Source organism: Ochotona princeps, chromosome 33 (genome assembly GCF_030435755.1).
Source record: "Ochotona princeps isolate mOchPri1 chromosome 33, mOchPri1.hap1, whole genome shotgun sequence".
Taxonomy (NCBI): Eukaryota; Metazoa; Chordata; class Mammalia; order Lagomorpha; family Ochotonidae; genus Ochotona; species Ochotona princeps.
The window spans coordinates 3026711-3043778 of NC_080864.1; the positions used below are offsets into that span (position 1 = coordinate 3026711).

At 61.8% G+C, this 17068-nt stretch overlaps 3 protein-coding genes across 6 annotated transcripts; 2 read left to right on the plus strand and 1 right to left on the minus strand.

The window, feature by feature from the left end:
• Nucleotides 1–577: 577 nt before the first annotated feature.
• On the plus strand, nucleotides 578–4783 carry TUBB4A (tubulin beta 4A class IVa). The gene is made up of 4 exons (XM_004595591.3): nucleotides 578–681; nucleotides 1273–1381; nucleotides 1544–1654; nucleotides 3603–4783. The coding sequence occupies exons 1-4, from the start codon at nucleotides 625–627 to the stop codon at nucleotides 4658–4660; spliced, it is 1335 nt and encodes a 444-aa protein (XP_004595648.1). The 5' UTR covers nucleotides 578–624; the 3' UTR covers nucleotides 4661–4783.
• A 1682-nt stretch (nucleotides 4784–6465) lies between these two features.
• On the plus strand, nucleotides 6466–13224 carry LOC101525304 (DENN domain-containing protein 1C). The gene is made up of 22 exons (XM_012929923.2): nucleotides 6466–6530; nucleotides 6640–6683; nucleotides 6772–6821; nucleotides 7261–7380; nucleotides 7475–7544; nucleotides 7717–7797; nucleotides 7885–7932; nucleotides 8023–8076; nucleotides 8169–8279; nucleotides 8807–8907; nucleotides 8993–9038; nucleotides 9173–9274; nucleotides 9370–9495; nucleotides 9813–9917; nucleotides 10488–10578; nucleotides 10694–10734; nucleotides 10882–10953; nucleotides 11807–11848; nucleotides 11958–12065; nucleotides 12179–12246; nucleotides 12346–12556; nucleotides 12657–13224. The coding sequence occupies exons 3-22, from the start codon at nucleotides 6778–6780 to the stop codon at nucleotides 13194–13196; spliced, it is 2181 nt and encodes a 726-aa protein (XP_012785377.2). The 5' UTR covers nucleotides 6466–6530; nucleotides 6640–6683; nucleotides 6772–6777; the 3' UTR covers nucleotides 13197–13224.
• Nucleotides 13225–13471: 247 nt separating this feature from the next.
• Nucleotides 13472–17045, minus strand: CRB3 (crumbs cell polarity complex component 3). 4 transcript variants are annotated; one of them, XM_058657862.1, is made up of 6 exons: nucleotides 16926–17045; nucleotides 15672–15764; nucleotides 15143–15333; nucleotides 14432–14508; nucleotides 14009–14152; nucleotides 13472–13652 (listed from the first exon to the last, which is right to left on the minus strand). In XM_058657862.1, the coding sequence occupies exons 3-6, from the start codon at nucleotides 15222–15224 to the stop codon at nucleotides 13581–13583; spliced, it is 375 nt and encodes a 124-aa protein (XP_058513845.1). In that variant the 5' UTR covers nucleotides 15225–15333; nucleotides 15672–15764; nucleotides 16926–17045; the 3' UTR covers nucleotides 13472–13580. The 4 variants fall into 4 exon arrangements, with proteins under 4 accessions (XP_058513845.1, XP_058513844.1, XP_058513842.1 ...); XM_058657861.1 differs by lacking the exon at nucleotides 16926–17045 and adding an exon at nucleotides 15925–16065; XM_058657859.1 differs by lacking the exon at nucleotides 16926–17045 and adding an exon at nucleotides 15888–16065.
• Between the last annotated feature and the right edge of the window lie 23 nt (nucleotides 17046–17068).

Here is a 17068-nt window from a genome sequence, read left to right on the forward strand (position 1 = left end):
GATTTGTTCTGGGGGAGCAAGGCAGCCCCGCGATGGGCCTTGGCCAAGGTGACCCCGCCTGCCGCGGAGTCCCACAGCCTCCGGACAGCTCCACAGGGAGTCCCTTGCAGCTTGGGGACTCCCTCCACTCCCACCCCCAGCTCAGCACCCCGTTTGGAGAAAGGCAGATGGGTCCCCGCTTGAGGATTCTGGCTAAGGCGGGCGGTCTGCGTGCTGTGGGAGCGAGGCTGCGGGTGGACAGGCCAGGGGCGGGGGGGACGGATGGGTGATGGCCCGGTGCTTGTTTACCCAGCGCGGCCGCTTCTCCGCCCCACGGCTGCGGCACACGCGCGCGCGTCCTGGCCCAGCTGCCCCGTGGGGAGCGCACGTCCCCGGGGGTGGCGGCCTCTCCCCGCAGCCCCTGCCCCTCCTGCGCTTGGCACGAGGGACCCCCCAGCCTCAGCCTCCTCTACCTTGGGGAGCTAGTCCGGACCCCTGCAGCCGCCGTCGCCGCAGGCCGGGGCGGGTCCAGGGGGTGGAGCCGGCCGGTGACCGGGCGTGACGCGGGCCGCGGCCGCGCATATAGAGGCGGCCCCGGGGGCGCAGGGACGGAGCTCCGCCGCCACCACCACCACCACCACCGCCATGCGGGAGATTGTGCACCTGCAAGCCGGCCAGTGCGGCAACCAGATCGGGGCCAAGGTGCGCGGGGGACCCTCGGCTATCTCCCCCCAACACACACCCCGGAGCCCCTTCCATTAAGGCCTTGGGGATGCGGTGAGGGGTGGGCGGAATGGGGGGGTCCCCAGGAGATGGGAGGGGGAGAGAAGGGAGGGGGCGCTGGGAGACCGAGCCGGCCGGGCTGCAGACAAAGGCTCTCGATCAATTGCGGGGAGCAGGAGCAGGGAGGAAAGGAGACGCAGCCCCAGCGCAGCCCAGAGCAGCCCAGAGCAGCAGCTGCCAGCCGCAGCTGGCCTCACCGCTGGCCGCTGTCCTCCCTCGCAGGCGCACAAAGACCCTGCTCCTCCCCCACCCCACGCCTCCCCCATCTCCTCCTTCTCACACACACACACCCCACCTCCTTCTTGCCTCATCCCAGCCCCCTAGGTCACCTTCCTTGGGAAGTGGAGAGAGATAGTGGGGTGAGCAGGATGGGTGCCGGGGGTGGGTGGGGGTGTCCTGGGTGGGGCCAGGCCACCTGCTCCTCGCGGCCGGCCAGCCTCTTCCCTACCTCCCCCTCATCTCCCGTGCACTGCCTCCACCCCCATCCCTCTTGCGCGCCTTCGTTTGCAGTTCTGGGAGGTGATTAGCGATGAACATGGCATCGACCCCACCGGCACCTACCACGGTGACAGCGACCTGCAACTGGAACGCATCAACGTGTACTACAACGAGGCCACAGGTACAGCGGCCCCCGCTTGACCCCCCAGGGGTGGGCAGGCGATGGGGAGGACCTGGGAGGAGGGAGGAGGGGCCTGCGTGGCCCCTGCGCTTCCTCCCCCCCCACACTCTTCACCGCCGCCACCCCCGCGGCCCAGCTGCCCTCCATCTGTTGTCCCCATAGGGGGGAATTATGTCCCGCGAGCCGTGCTGGTGGACCTGGAGCCTGGCACCATGGATTCCGTGCGCTCCGGCCCCTTCGGCCAAATCTTCCGGCCTGACAACTTTGTGTTCGGTGAGCTGCCCTCCCCTCTGCCCCCCGACTCAGGAGACCCCCTGTTCCTTCCACTTTTGAGGGCCACTGTGGACACACCATGGTCCCTGAAAGGTCTCCTGGAGGAAGGGGTGGTTTGTTTTTGTTACTTTGTTTCGAAGACAGGTACCAAAGAGAAAGGGTTGCCAACCACTAGCTCACTGTTTCAGTGCCCGGTGGAGGCCTGCAGCACCTGCTGGGCTGAAGCCAAAGCCAGGAGCTGCATTCAGGTGCCATCCAGTCACCTGAGCCCTCCCCGTGACCAGCACGCCTGGGGCTGTGATGTGGGATCCGGGCATCTCCGCCAGTAGGGTACATGGCCACGGGCAGGAAGAGGACGTTGTCATTCGATCGTCTGGACCAGGGCCAGATGACTGTGTGCCGCTCCATGCCTGTGATGAGCAACTAGCGAGCACCTGCTGTATACAGCTGGGAAATGCAGCAAGAAGGGGACAAATGAGAGCCCCTTTTGTTCCCAGGATGAGTCCCTGAGGGTCCCAAGCCTGATCTTTCCCTGCGCCCACCCCCCTCCATCTCCCATTCACAGCACAGACCCTACTGTTTCGGATAGCAGGAGAGCTTAGTATAGTACCAGTGCTAACGTGGCAAGTTGGGCTGGGACCAGCTGAGGACTGCAGGAGGGGGGCGGACAAGCAAAGATAGCAGGTACCTGCCTGATGTCCGCAGCTCAAAAAACAGATCTGCAGGGAGGGGCTTCCTTCCAGGGCTCCCCCCACCCCCAGCCCTGGCCCAGCACCCCAGCACCCTTCCCCCTTGGAATTTAGAATTCAGGGACACACTGTGTAACTCTGGGTGGGGGATTTTCCCTCTCGGGTCTGCAATAATAAGAGTCCAGAAGATAAAGACAGATCTTCTGGAAGCAGCTTGAGAAAGACAGGACAGGCCATGGCTGGGGTGGGGCTAGGATGAGGCAGGCTCTAAGGGGCTCTGGGATAACCACAGATGCTTGGCAGGGGAGTGGGGAAGTGGCCCAAGAGTGGAGCTGGTGACAGTCCCACCTGCACGCCGCGTGACTTTGCACACCTCACCTAACCTTTCTGTGCCCGTGTGATAGAATGTGCACCAAAAAAATGGGTACATTGTGCACAGCGAGGGACAGGGGCGTGCAGAATGAGGACGAGGCGAAGGCATCCAAGGAGATGGCTGGGGAAGAGACCAAGATGGGAACTGGCCAGTGACCACAGGCAGGTGCTTGCACGCGCCCTCTCGTGGCTTCTGCAGGGAAGACAGGGGTCACTGTGCCTGGTCCAGGCTGCTGGACCCAGACCAGAACGGAGCCGAGGTCAAACAGGAGGAGGAGGAGGAGGAGGAAGAATATTTGCTGCTCAGAACAACAGCAGCCCCGTGCTTGACACGCTTGACCTGCTGGGGTTTGCATTCCCCAGTAGGATCCCAAAGAATACACAGCATTCATGAGAGAAATGCAAGTTGGTCGGTGCCAGGGAGATGAAGACATGTAGCCAAAACCAGGAAGAGGGAAGCGCGAGGAGTTAACAGATCCAGTGTGTAGAGGGAGCCTGGCTCTCCTGGAGATGGGGTGAGGGGAAGGGTAGAACCTTCCAGCAGCAGGTGCCAGGAGCCTGTGGGAGAGGCAGCGAGGGAGAAAGGTGTGGCTGACACAGAGCAAGCTAGGGAGACACAGGGGTCGGGGCAGGCAGGCAGAGGGTCTGGCTCTAGGTTGATACAGCATTGGTTACTAGGATCGTTTTGACCGACAGGTGGACAGAAAATAAGAAGTAGACGCAGGAGATCAAATAACGAAGACATTCATGCCCTCCCCCTTTTATTGTTGTCTATTATAATTCCAGGAATAATAGGAGCCCTAGGATTGGGGGAGCAAGGGTTGGGGTGGGGAGCTGCCCCTAACAGGCCACCCCTTGGTGTATCCCCCCCTTCCCACCTTTTTCAGGCCAATCCGGAGCCGGCAACAATTGGGCCAAGGGCCACTACACGGAGGGCGCCGAGTTGGTGGATGCCGTCCTGGATGTGGTGCGGAAGGAAGCAGAGAGCTGTGATTGCCTGCAGGGCTTCCAGCTGACCCACTCGCTGGGCGGGGGCACCGGCTCCGGCATGGGCACCCTGCTCATCAGCAAGATCCGCGAAGAATTCCCAGACCGCATCATGAACACCTTCAGCGTGGTACCATCGCCCAAGGTGTCGGACACGGTGGTGGAGCCCTACAACGCCACGCTGTCCGTGCACCAGCTGGTGGAGAACACGGATGAGACCTACTGCATTGACAACGAGGCCCTGTATGACATCTGCTTCCGCACGCTCAAGCTCACCACGCCCACCTACGGGGACCTCAACCACCTGGTGTCTGCCACCATGAGCGGGGTCACCACCTGCCTGCGCTTCCCGGGCCAGCTCAACGCCGACCTGCGCAAGCTGGCCGTGAACATGGTGCCCTTCCCGCGCCTGCACTTCTTCATGCCCGGGTTCGCGCCCCTCACCAGCCGGGGCAGCCAGCAGTACCGTGCGCTGACGGTGCCCGAGCTCACCCAGCAGATGTTCGATGCCAAGAACATGATGGCCGCCTGCGACCCGCGCCACGGCCGCTACCTGACCGTGGCCGCCGTCTTCCGGGGCCGCATGTCCATGAAGGAGGTGGACGAGCAGATGTTGAGCGTACAAAGCAAAAACAGCAGCTACTTCGTGGAGTGGATCCCCAACAACGTCAAGACGGCCGTGTGTGACATCCCACCCCGTGGCCTCAAGATGGCTGCTACCTTCATTGGCAACAGCACGGCCATCCAGGAGCTGTTCAAGCGCATCTCGGAGCAGTTCACGGCCATGTTCCGGCGCAAGGCCTTCCTGCACTGGTACACGGGTGAGGGCATGGACGAGATGGAGTTCACCGAGGCCGAGAGCAACATGAATGACCTGGTGTCCGAGTACCAGCAGTACCAGGACGCCACGGCCGAAGAGGGCGAGTTCGAGGAGGAGGCCGAAGAGGAGGTGGCCTAGCCGGCCCGCAGCCCCAGCCAGCAGCACCTGCACAGGCCCCTGTGCCACGGGGCTTCGCCTACCTTTCCTTTCATCCTTGACCCTCCACGACCACCTCCACTTGGAGCCCTGTTCCCTGAGCCTCCCCCAGAACTGTGAACCCTGCTTTTGCGCCCTGCGAGCCTGCCTCTACCTCTTAGCTACAGAAGCACCGCCCCCACCCCTTTGCCTCCCTGTCACTTGCCTCAGCGTCCGCCCACCTGTACTTGCAGGAGAAAGTATGTCGGCTTGGGAGGGGCGGGGCAAGAAAGAAGGAGGCTGCCCCACACCCCACTCTACCCGTCTTCCCTCCTGCGCCCTCCCCACAAATAAATTCAGTGTTGGCCTGGCGTGTGCCTAGTGACTTGGTCTTTCATTACACATAGGGCAGTTAGCAAAGGGACCACGGCTGGGAGCTCCCGTGTGGCTCATGGGATCCTAGGGCAGGGGTGGGGAGGATGGTGAATGGGTGGGGGACTTGTCCCTCCCTAGCTGTTTGGACCACTTCCTGGCTCTGTGTGTGTGTGTGTGTGTGTCCCTATGCCACAGCCCTCATTCTTCCTGGCATGCCCACCCCCAGCTCTCCGGATGGCCCCTTCTGAACATCTTACACAGATACATGGACCCAGGGAGAGAAGTTGATGTGAGGGGTACAGCATGACTCTTGGGGTGCTGCAGCGATACAGCAAGAGGGCTCTGTGTGGGGTTTGGGGAGTGGGGGACCACGGACATGACCCAGGCTGGCAGTCCCCTGGGACTGCCCCCCTTCACTGCCCACTAGGAAGTAGGGTGCCTAGGTTTCTGACTGTGGGTGGGAGCAGGCACCGCCGAGCGGGGACGTCACCCATTAAACTTCCTCTCTCAGTGACACAGGAAGTTGAGCCGGCTCTCGGGGCCCAACCCCACACCCACCACCATCACACACCACCGGGACCCCAAAGGGGACTCAGCCTGGCCTCTCAGCCCAGTGTGAGGACCATGGGATCCAGAGCAGAGTAAGAGCTAACATCTCCCTCCTCCTGCCACCCACGCAGCTGGGGCAGGTGGGGGAGGTGCAGGGACCCACAGGGAGGGAGGGCACAGAGGGTAAGACAAAACTAGAATCAGGGCAGGACCCTGCGCTGCGGCCTCACCCTCGGGCCCGGAGTGTGTGCCCTTCGTGGCCTCTTGGGGCTTCCTGAATGATGGCCGGGAGGGGAGGGAGGAGGCTCAGCAGGGGATGTGATGGGGAGAGGAGAGAGGGGCCGATTCCCTGTCAGGATGAGGCTGCAGCGAGTGGGGGGACCGTGTGTGCAACTGGCTTCCCTCCATCTCGCCTTGTCCCTCTCTGCACCAACGTCCTGACAGCATCCCCCCCCCACCACACCACCACCCCGGGAAGCAGCGGGCAAGGCAGAAATATCTCACAGGACAGAGAACCAAGCACCCCACTCCCTCCTTCCTAGGATGAGAAATGGGCGTGGGGTGGAGGGGTGGAGGGGGCCCAGCTCCAGGGTACTGGTGAGGTCTTGCCTACAGAAACCCCTGGCACAGCTCACCTGCTTCCTGGGTCTCTCACAGCCAGGAAAGGAGAGGTGGCTGTTGCTCACCTACACGCACAGCCACTCACCCGGAAACACATGTACACACACTCCACAGGCTCACAGACATCATGCAACCAGACACATGTGCACACACACACATACACACATGCTTGCACGCTTAAAGTCAACACGCTCACACACACGTGCCACACACATACACAGCTGTATGCGCAGCCAGTCACATGCACCCTTCTCTGTCCACAGAGGGAGCCCCCCGGCCGCGTTTGATTGGTTTTTCGAGGCGGCTTGCCCTGCCTCCTTGCAGTCGGGTGAGCTGGAAACACAGGGAAGGGGGGAGAGGTTGGGCTTGGTTGGAGGGGTGGGGTCATGAGCCTGGAGCCCAGATCTTAGAGACCTGCTCTCTCCGCCCCCTCCCAGACCCCCTCATCCTGCGGCAGTTCCCCCCGGATTTCAGGGACCAGGTAGGCAGGCCAGCTCCTTGCTCCCCAGGGGGCGGGACCCCAGAGCCCAGGGCAGGGCCAGCAGCACCTGTGTCTCTCCCTCCCTCAGGAAGCCATGCAGATGGTGCCCAAATTCTGCTTCCCTTTCGATGTGGAGAGGTAGGAACCGGACTGCAGGATGGGAGTAATAACATGTGAGCTCCACCTCCTGAGGGTGTGTCTAGAGACTAACCTATAGCTCCACCTCCTAGGGGTGGGTTCCTGCTGAGCCTCTTTGGGGTGGAGTCCCTGGAAATGGGTTCATCCTGAAGGAAGATTGCATACTGTGGGCAGCCCTGACTACCAGGACCTGTGTAGGCAGGGACCAGGACTAGGGAACACAGAACATCAAGGGACTTAGGACATCAAAGGACATAGAAAAATTAGGGATGCTGCTACCCAGAGATGTCCAGGCATTTGACACTGCAGGACCAGGACAGGAGAAGCAGGGCACAGTGGCAGAGGGGGAGGGGGCGAGGTGTAGGGAGGGTGGAATCCTGCTGGGATAGGTGACAGAGCAAGACGCCCAGGTCTTTCCGAATGTCTCTGGCACCTGCAGGGAGCCCCCCAGCCCCGCCGCTCAGCACTTCACCTTCGCCCTGACCGACCTGGCCGGCAATCGCAGGTTTGGCTTCTGCCGCCTTCGGGCTGGAGCCCAGAGTTGCCTGTGCATCCTCAGGTGGGGATCCAGGGAGGAGGACTTTGGCGTGTGTGTGTGTGTGTGTGTGTGTGTGTGTTGGGGGCTGTCTGGAACCTGATTCCTCTCCCCGCAGCCACCTGCCTTGGTTCGAAGTATTCTACAAGCTACTGAACACAGTGGGGGACCTCCTAGCCCAGGACCAAGTGAGATCTGTACCCTCCAGTTTTGCTTAGCACCCCCACTCCCTAGCCCTGGGCCTAAACTCTCATCCCTAACACAAGCACTGTCTCTCCCAGTACCCCAGAGAGGCATTGCCTGGCTCAGACACCCTCCCCATCCCCCTCAGCCCCACTCTGGTACCCCACCCCTTCGCAGGTGTCCGAAGCTGAAGACTTTCTTCAGAACATGCAACAGCAAACCCTGCCTGGAAACCGGGGCTCCGCAGGTTTGGGCCTGGTGAGTTGACCCCCCCGCAAGCCCCTAGGAGGCAGCACCCCAGCTTCCAGAGGAGGACCCACACAGCCACCTCTCCCCCTCTCCCAGGGCGACGGAGTGCAGGTCCTGCCCCCTGCCCCCGGGACGAGCAGACCGGTGAGCGAGGTGTTGGGGAGTGCAGGGGTGAAGGGTGGACATCACCAGTCATGCTCCAAGCCCCCTCCCTGATACGCATGTCCCCGCCAGCTCTCCTGTTTTGTGGCCCCGAATGCGGACCACCTGCCCTCCATCCCTGAAAATGTGAGTTGGAGGTGGTTCTGGGAAGAGAGAGCCTGGGGGTGGCAGGGGAGAGGGGGCTGCCGGATGGATGCCAGTGCCCCTGTGTCCCCCAGCGGAACCTGACAGAGCTGGTGGTGGCCGTGAGAGATGAGAACATCCTGGGGCTGTTTGCCGCGCTGCTAGCTGAGCGGAGAGTTCTGCTCGTCTCCAGCAAGCTTAGTACGGTGAGAGGGGCAGGGCCAGCGGCCTGGGGATGGGGCTGCAGAGGGGCTAGCTCTAATACCACCAGGGTGGACAGCAGGAGGTTCCACCCCTGGGAGGGACATGAGAAGCTCCTCCTCCTTTGGGGCGGGACTGTATCAGGCTCCACCCCTCTATGAATATGATGAGGTCTGTTTGGGTCTTAGCTCCTCTTCTTGAGGAAGGATGGGAGTAATGGTATGTTAGCTCCACCTCCTGGGGGCGTGTCTAGTGGCCCCTTATAACTCCACCTCCCAAGGGCGGGCTGCCACTGAGCCCTGCCTCTTTGGGGATGGAGTCATTGGAAATGGGTTCCTCTTGGAGGAAGATTGCAGATTAGCTCATTCTCCCCACTCCCCGCAGATGGAGGGATCAGGATGGGCTAAGTCCCAGCTGCCCTGTGAACAAGTCAACCCACCTCTGAGTATTCAGCTGTGGTGGGTTGGAGTGTGGGATTGGAGCTGGGAGGCCAGAGCCCTGACCCTGCAACTCCATTCCTGCGTCTCCCCAGCTGACTTCGTGCGTCCACGCGTCCTGTGCACTCCTGTACCCCATGCGCTGGGAGCACGTACTCATCCCTACACTGCCCCCACACCTGCTGGACTATTGCAGGTGAGGTCCTGCGTGGCTCCATGCGAGAGGGGTGTGAGGGCCTGGGGGGACAGCGCCTGCCTGACCTTGCACCCTCCACCCACAGTGCACCCATGCCTTACCTCATCGGGGTGCACGCCAGCCTCATGGAGGTGAGCCCAGCTCCCCCAACGCACCTGCCCGACATGGGGTGGTGGGGGGAGCGCAGAAAAAGAGAGCACCCTCCCACAGCCTGGACCCCTCCCTCGCCGCCCACCCCTGCACGCCCTTCCTTCCTGCCCCGCAGAGGGTGCGGGACCGAGGCCTGGAGGACGTGGTGGTCATGGATGTGGACGCCAACACCTTGGAGACGCCCTTCGACGATGTAGGGGCGCTGCCCCCAGACGTGGTCAGTCCCTTCCCCCACCGCCCTGCCCGCGGGGAGACCCCCCCAATCCCGCGCACCTACCACCCCTTTTATCCCACCACCACACCTCCCTCCAGGTGTCTCTACTGAGGCTGAGGCTACGCAAGGCTGCGCTGAGCCCCGGGGAGGGGGTGTCCCGACTGTTCCTCCACGCCCAGGCCCTTCTCTTTGGGGGATACCGCGACGCGCTAGTCTGCAGTCCAGTAAGCTACAGTTGCAGGGCGGGGTAGGGAAGGGACCTATGCTCCCAGGAGTAGCTGGGCACAGGGGACATTGGACTTCAGGGCTGGGAGGTGGACCCTGCGAGATCCCAGGAAACCATGGCGGGGGTCCTCAGTCACATCCATGCCACCCTCCGCGCCCCACTAGTGCATCCCGGAGTCACACCCCAGCAGTGCCCAAAGCCCTTCAAGGCTCTCCCCTCCTCGCGGGCAGCTCAGCCAGTCAAGGTGGCAGATGGCAGGATGCAGGAAGTCGCTGCGGGCGGAGGGAACTCAGCATGTGGGGTCCCTGCTTCCAGGGCCAGCCCATCACCTTCAGCGAGGAAGCCTTCCTGGGCCAGAAACCTGGGGGGCCCCTGCAGGCCTTCCACCGGCGGGCGGTGCACCTGCAGCTGTTCAAACAGGTGCGCGCAGAGTCTGTAGGGGCGGGACTGAGGGCGGAGCCTTGGGATGCGGCTGTTGGCAGACTTGGGGATGTGGCTGGAGAGAGTCTCGGAGCGTGGCCTGGGTGCCCCCTTGGTCTGGGGCTGGAGCGGTTCCCAGGGGATCCCCCATTTCAGAATCCTGCAGTGAAGGTTTGAGTAAGAACCCTTGGTTCCCAATTCGAAAGCCTCCATCTTTGGAGTTATTGAGGACCTGAGCAGGGGGTTCCAACTGAGGACCTGAAGGTGGGTTCCAATTCCCAGTATCTTCCTGGTCCCAGACTTAGCGGGGCTATCTATGTAAGACCCCCCACTTCTGGTGCAAACTCCTGGGTCCTGGGAGAGAGGACGGAGCTGAGCAGGACTCCCAGGCTCCTTCAGCTTGGGGCTCGGGTCCTAAGGTCGCTGAGGGTAGGTCCCTGGGGCACCAGTCCTGACTTGGGGAACCAGAAGGGTTGGATGTCTGGTGCTGGTGTGGCCTGAGGACAAGCGGATCTTAACCCCCACCCCCTGGGCTGTCTTGCCCACACATGTCCCACCTCCCCTCCCCAGTTCATCGAGGGTCGATTGGAGAAGCTCAATAGTGGGGAGAGTTTCGGAGACCCCTTTGAAGAGCAGATCACCTGCTGCGGAGCCTCCTCAGGTGACCCAAGCCTGGCCCTGTGGCCATCCACCCTTCGGGCGCCCACAGCCCAGACCTGCCTTTCACGACAACCTCGTGATTTCTCTCTTCCCAATCCCCCCACCCCCACCCCCAGGCGGTATCCGCTCCTACCAGCTCTGGGCCGACAGCCTCAAGGTAGTTATATCACACACACACACCCCTACCTGTGGGTCAGAGGTCCCCACGTGGGGTCCTGGTAGGGCTCTGGTATTCAACTAGCAAAGCAGAGAGGGGGCGCTGGGACCCTGGCCGACCTCTCCCTTCTGCGTCTTCTCTTCCCAGAAGGGTGGTGGTGCGCTCCTGAACTCGGTCAAAACTAAAACGCAACCTGCTGTCAGGAATATGTACCGCTCGGTAAGCCTGGTCCTTGAGGAGGAGGGGTTCATCGTAACCCTGCCTGGGGAACTGGGCTTTCAGAATCACTTTATGGGAAATTTTAACATAGTAGCACAGAGAAAAAGAAAGATGCGCCTGTGTTGTGTGTGTGTCAGGGGGTCTTCCATGTGCTGGTGCACGCCCCAAATGACCACAGAGCTGGGCTGATCTAAAGCCAGGAGCTTCTTCCGGGTCTCCCACATGCAGGTGCAGGGTTCCAAGGCTCTGGGCCATCCTCCACTGCTTTCCCAGGCCACAGGCAGGGAGCTGGATGGGAAGTGGCACCCCCACAGTACAGGATGTGACCTTTGCAAGGACCCAGTCCCCCTGGTAAGAGGTCAACATTTTGGTCCACGAGAGGCATTTATTTACTAAAGTGCAAATGATCAAATGTAACCAGACATAGGAACCCATGGTGAAGTCTTCCCATTTTTATTGGCCATTGATCGTTCCCACCCTGGCCAGGATCATGTCTTGCCCACCGACATGCGACAGCCCAGGTCCACCGGCCACCCCAGTTCAGCCGTGGCAGTCCCAGCCTCTGTGATCATCGGAACTGTCCGTACAGTGTCGTGCCTCGCTGGGCTCCGAGACAGGCAGGCATTTCCAGCAGCTGTTCCCACCGCTGTCCATTCAACTTTGGAATGTTCCTTCTGTCTTTGCCAAACGGGGGAAGAACGACGTTCGTCTTCATTCCTGAGGTGGCACGGGCCACCTTGGGCCATTCACACAGACAGGCAAATGCAGGGTTGAGCATGACCATGGTCCAGGGTCTGGTCACCCTTGGGGCTCATTAACCCCTTGTCCTTCCCCGCCCTCTCACGCTCCACAGGCCAAGAGCAGCTTGAAGGGTATGCAGCATCTACTGTACAAGGTAGCAAACCATCCCCATCCCCGCGCCACTCCTGCCCCACAACACAGTGACCCATGCCCTCGGGCAGGGAGACCCACGGGGGCTCACATCTGAACCTTCCCTTCCCTAGGAGTGGGACCCCATCCTGCAGAGGGGCGGCTCCTTGAGGGTTCCAGCCCCTACCAGCCGCTCGGACCGCCTGCAGCAACGTCTACCCATCACCCAGCACTTCGGACAGGTAGAGCTGCAGGATCCTCCACACCCACCCCTCCCGGTTGTCGCTCCCTCCCATGGCCCCTACCTCCCCCTGCCTGGTCTCCTCCATCCCCTCCCCTCACGTGTCCCATGCAGAACCGGCCCCCCCGCCCCAGCAAGAGGCACCGACCAGAGGAGCGGCCACCTGAGATCTCAGGAGAAGGGTTGGTAACATTCCGAGGTTGGAGGGGTGAGGTTGGAAGAGGCAGGTCGGGGCTGATGGGTAGCTTGCTTGGCCCTCCCCTCCGTCCCGCCTCTCCCAGGACACCCTCCTCCTTGAGCGCCGAGGAGCAGCCAAGCCCCTGGGCGGACGACACCCTCGACAACAGCTTTTTGGGGTCCGGAGAAGAACTCGACTTGTTAACCGAGATTCTAGGCAGCCTGAGTGTGGGAACCAACAGTACGGGCGGGCTGAGGCCGAGCCAAAGCTTAGACTGTTGTCACTGTTCGGATCTGGATGGTAACTTCAATTTGGTGAGCTATGCCCCTCCCCTGCCCAGCCAAGCCACCCCACTCAGCAGCACAGCCTGCCAGCTTCCCTCCGCTAAAACCCAGCCCCTCCTTGTCTGCCCAGCCTGACACACCAGCAAGCGGAAGATGGGCGTCAGACCATGGGGACCCGCCTCAGCCCCTGTCCCTATCGGGGCACCTGTCACCACCGTCTGCAGAAGCCATGTGCCCATCAGGGAGCCCCTGCCCACAGCTGCCCATGGAGACCCACCAGGACATGACTCCTGCACCCCCCAGCAGCCAAGAGGACCCCAGACTCCCTGACCTCACAGAATCCCTCATCCTGCGTCTCTCCCCTCCCCAAGAAGCAGCTGAAGATGGTGGAGCCTGGGCCGCTACAGTAACTCCCACCCAACCCGGCCCTGAGCTCCTGACCGCCGGGACCTCCGTCCAGCCTTGTGACCCTTCCTCAGATCCCGGCTACCGAGACAATCCCAGAGCTCCGCTTCCCAAGCTGCCGCTGGAACCTGCCCAACCCCAGCACCCACCTCCAGAGCTCAGGGTGGCCCCCCCCGCCGCTGCAGCCCCCACCAAAAGCAGGCAGGAACCCCAAGTGAGGAGCCAGTCCCGCGTGGCTGACCTCAAAAAGTGTTTTGAAAGCTGAGAATCCAATAAAGCTATCCGAACCCAAAGCTGCCTTCTTCCTGATGAGTTTGCCTGAGCCCAAAACCCCGTGCCAAGGCCCAGCCATGCAGCCAAGGTCAGCCCCTAAGGAGCCTCTTTGGAGGTGCAGGCTTATCTCCCCAGAAAACCGTCCTCCTCTGTCCCCTAAGATCCTGGCCACCTGCCTTGCTCTCCCAGGCTAATGCCCGCATCTCTCTCTCTCTCTCCCAGTTTTATATAAATATACAAAAGTGTACAGCCCCACCCTCCTTTTGGAAGCACCTATTGGCTTAAGCACTGAGTGAGATGGGGGAGGGTCCAGAGAGGTCCCCCCTGGTCCCCTGCCCAAGGCCACACAGCAAGAGGAGAAAAACAGAAGAGGGACCTAGATGGGCAGGCAGCCCCGCACCGGCTCCTTGGAGTCCTGAGGGGCCTGGGCCTCGGCCGCATGGGAGAACTGAAAAGAGAGGAGAGGGGGTTGTCGGGGCTGACCCGGGTGGGCGCGAGGCAGACCGAAGACTCTCGGGAGGCACCGGCAAGCAAGGAGGGAGGTGAGGGGAAGGTCCCCAGCCACTCCCCACCAAGGCAAGCAGAGGCGGTGTAATCGTAGGTGCTCCCCCTCAGCCCCAGCCCCACGCCCTAGTCCTCCAGCTCCTTCAGAAGCCCGTGGCGGTGCTGATGGTGTCTGGGTGGTGTGAAACATGCGCACCGGGCAGTCCTGGGCAGCGGTGTCGGCTGCAGCCCCGGAGGTCAGATGAGCCGCTCCTCAGGGGGCAGCTTGAGGTTGGGGGGCGGCGGGGCACGGGCACCCACCTGCTCCTCACTGCTGGGCCGGTAGGTGCCCTCCGTCTGTCGTTTCTCCTGTAGTTTCCGCACCAGTAGGACCAGCAATACCACCACGATGAGCACCCCCAGGATGGAGAAGACCACAATGATGGCGGTAATGGCACCCTGAGACTGGGGCGTGGGACAAGGCGTGAGGCTGTGGGTTTTCCTCTGAACCCAACTCTCCCTCCCTTCACTCACAGCTTGCCAGCTTGGTGACCCGGCCCCTGCCCTGTGCTGCCACACACACACTCCCTACTCCCAGCAATCACTGCACCTGCCCGCTTCCTGTGAGAAGGGCATGAGGCGGGGCCTTTGGTCTCTCTGCTCTCTTCCACTTGGGACTTAAATCTAGGGGCGCCTCTTCTTTGTATCCCTCCCCCCCGCCCCCCGCAAGCACCCCCAACTCACCAGGCCCCCATTGGAGCTGGGACCCGTGGGTGGAACAGTGCTGGTCTCATTTGCCAAAGAGGCTGGCGTGCTGATGTCTGGGTGCACAGGATTAAGTCAGCCCTCGCCCTCCTCCACCACCTTCCCAACTCAGCACCTCCCACACCCTCCCATCCCCCCCAGGGGGGCCTAGGCTCCAAGGGCCCGGCGGGTGGGGGGGTTGGGATAACCAGTTGGTAGAGCTGGGAGGTGTTATCTCAAGCAAATCACCCCACCCACCCCGCTTTCACCTCTTGGGCCTGGGGGCCTTAAGGATCCAGGCATTTCCTGCCCTTCCCCCAGGCTCCCGAAACTGAAGCAAACTGAAAGAATGAATAGCATGCGGGTGCACAGTGCCTGGGGGCACCGCCGCCCCTGGGCCCTGGGCTCTGTCCCCAGCCCCAAGAAGCCTGGGTGACACAGGTCTCCGGCCCCTTATCCCTAACTCTCTGGGCCTCCCCCCCTGCCCCACTGCCCACCCACCCCACAAAGGTTCAACACCGACCCAGGAAGCAACTAGGATATCCCAACTCTGACCTCTCCCCCGCCAAGGCACTCCAATCCCAGCTCCCCAAATTCCGGAGCACCAGGCACTTGCAAGCCCCGCCCTCCACCCCACCTCTCCAAGCAAAGAGAACCAGGAATCCGGACCCCTCCCTGCTCCCCGCTGTGACCCTCCCGGTCGGCACCTACCTTGAGCCCAAGCTCGGCCCCAGCGAGCCAGCAGCAGCGGCAGGCCGAGCGCCAGGAGCAGCCCCAGCGCCGGGATCGCCATGGGCTGGGGCGCCGGGGTCGTGGAGCCGAACACCGGGCTTTGGGAGCGCGCCACTCCTACCGCATCGCGCGTCGCCGGCTTGGGGGTGGGAGTACCTGCCACTGGGTACCTGGGCGCCCGAGAAGAGAGGAAATGGGAGCTTACCGGGGAAGGGAAGGGGCCGGTCCCGGGAGACGCGCACCAGGGCACCCCGCCCCCGCTGCCGGAGGTCAGAGATTAAAGATTAACTCCCGGGCGCGCGTTCCAGAGCAGGGGAGCCGAGATGGTGAAGGGGTAGGAGAGGGGGAGCCGCTGCCGCCGGTCTCCTTACCTGGCCCGGGCGCCTGGGATCTCGCCCCGCTGCCCTGTCCGCGTCCCTCCCCGTACTCCAAACTTGCTCAGTCGATCGGTGCTCCGACCCCCACCGGCCCCGCCCGCTCATGTGACCCGGAAAGTTTAGTCACTCACCTGGGACGGGAGCGCACTTCCGGCTGGTGCACCTGAGCCTAGAGGAGCGAGGGGCGGAGTCCGGAGAAGGGGCGGAGCCCAGAGAAGGCGCACCTGTAAAGGCAGCCGGATTCCATCCCTGAAGACGCGCACAGGTGCAGAGACGCACACCCAGCGGGAAAGAGGACGCACTCCGGCCAGGAGCCGACGAAGAGACAGACCCGGAGGGTAACCTACCTGAGGAGAAGACACACGCGCACAGAAGTTCACGCACCACCCGCGCGGATCCACAGCTGCGTGGAAACCCACTGCCTTGCACGCCCCTGCGCCATCACGCACCTCTGTCCCCGCGCAGCGTGCGGTTCACGGAGTGCACCTGTATGGGGGGCGGGTGGGGCAGAGTGCGCGCCGCTGCCCGACTGCAGGGGCGGCGGACGGGAGATTCTGGGTGAGCCAGGCGACTGGAGCAAAGCACGTGTTGGGGAGAACTCTGGGCGGGGAGAAACTTTCCCTACTGGCAGGTGCGCCTGCGAAGAAATCTATAAATCTTGGTGCTGGGGGACTTTGGAGTTTGGAATATCCCTGTGTCATCGCGCGCGCGCGCACACACACACACACACACACGCCTGTCTGCACAAAGCCTGAGTGGGAAGCCAAAAAAGAAAATGTGCATTTGTTGGCAATGAAAAACTGGGCAGACGGAGACTCTAAGATGGACTATGTCAATCGGTGGATTCTTTAACGACCTCATCGTGCTTGGAGTGGCGAGACCAGCAGCAATTCAGAACTGTTGAACTATCAAAACCACTTGATCAAGACCCTCGGAACATGCCCCACATGAGGGACCTGGGGTGGGTGGGGGACTGGGTGGGGCTTCTCCCTTAAAATCCCCCTTTACCTCAGATACATGAAGGAAACAAAGTGGAAATAATAGTCTGACCCACTTTCCTGTAGCCCTAGAACCTTTTTACCCGAATTAACTATGTAAAGATTGTCAAAAATATAATTTTAAAAAATGGAAAAGTTTTTTAAAAAAGAAAGAAAATGCGCATTTGTGGGAATTGGGGGGACAGTGATTAGAGTCCCCCCCACCACCACCACCAGCAGGGTGAATCGCGGAGGGGGGGACAAGTGGTGGAATTCCGCCCGGGATGTGTGGAAAGATGGTTAGGGGAGGGTCCCACATTCTGGGGAATCACGAGTCCTGGGGACACACACCCCCTCCTCCCCTCCAAGCTCCAGTTTGCCAAGCTGGAATGATCCAGGGGTGTTTACCTTTTGGGACGAGGACCAGGCGCGTCCCTCGTGTGGCTGAATCGCTCGGTGTCCAGCTAGCTGTCCCTCTTCCTCCTAACGGGGCAGGCCGGACACTGCGCCCGGCACGGGTGGGCGGGACCCGCAGCAGGTGCAACGCTGGG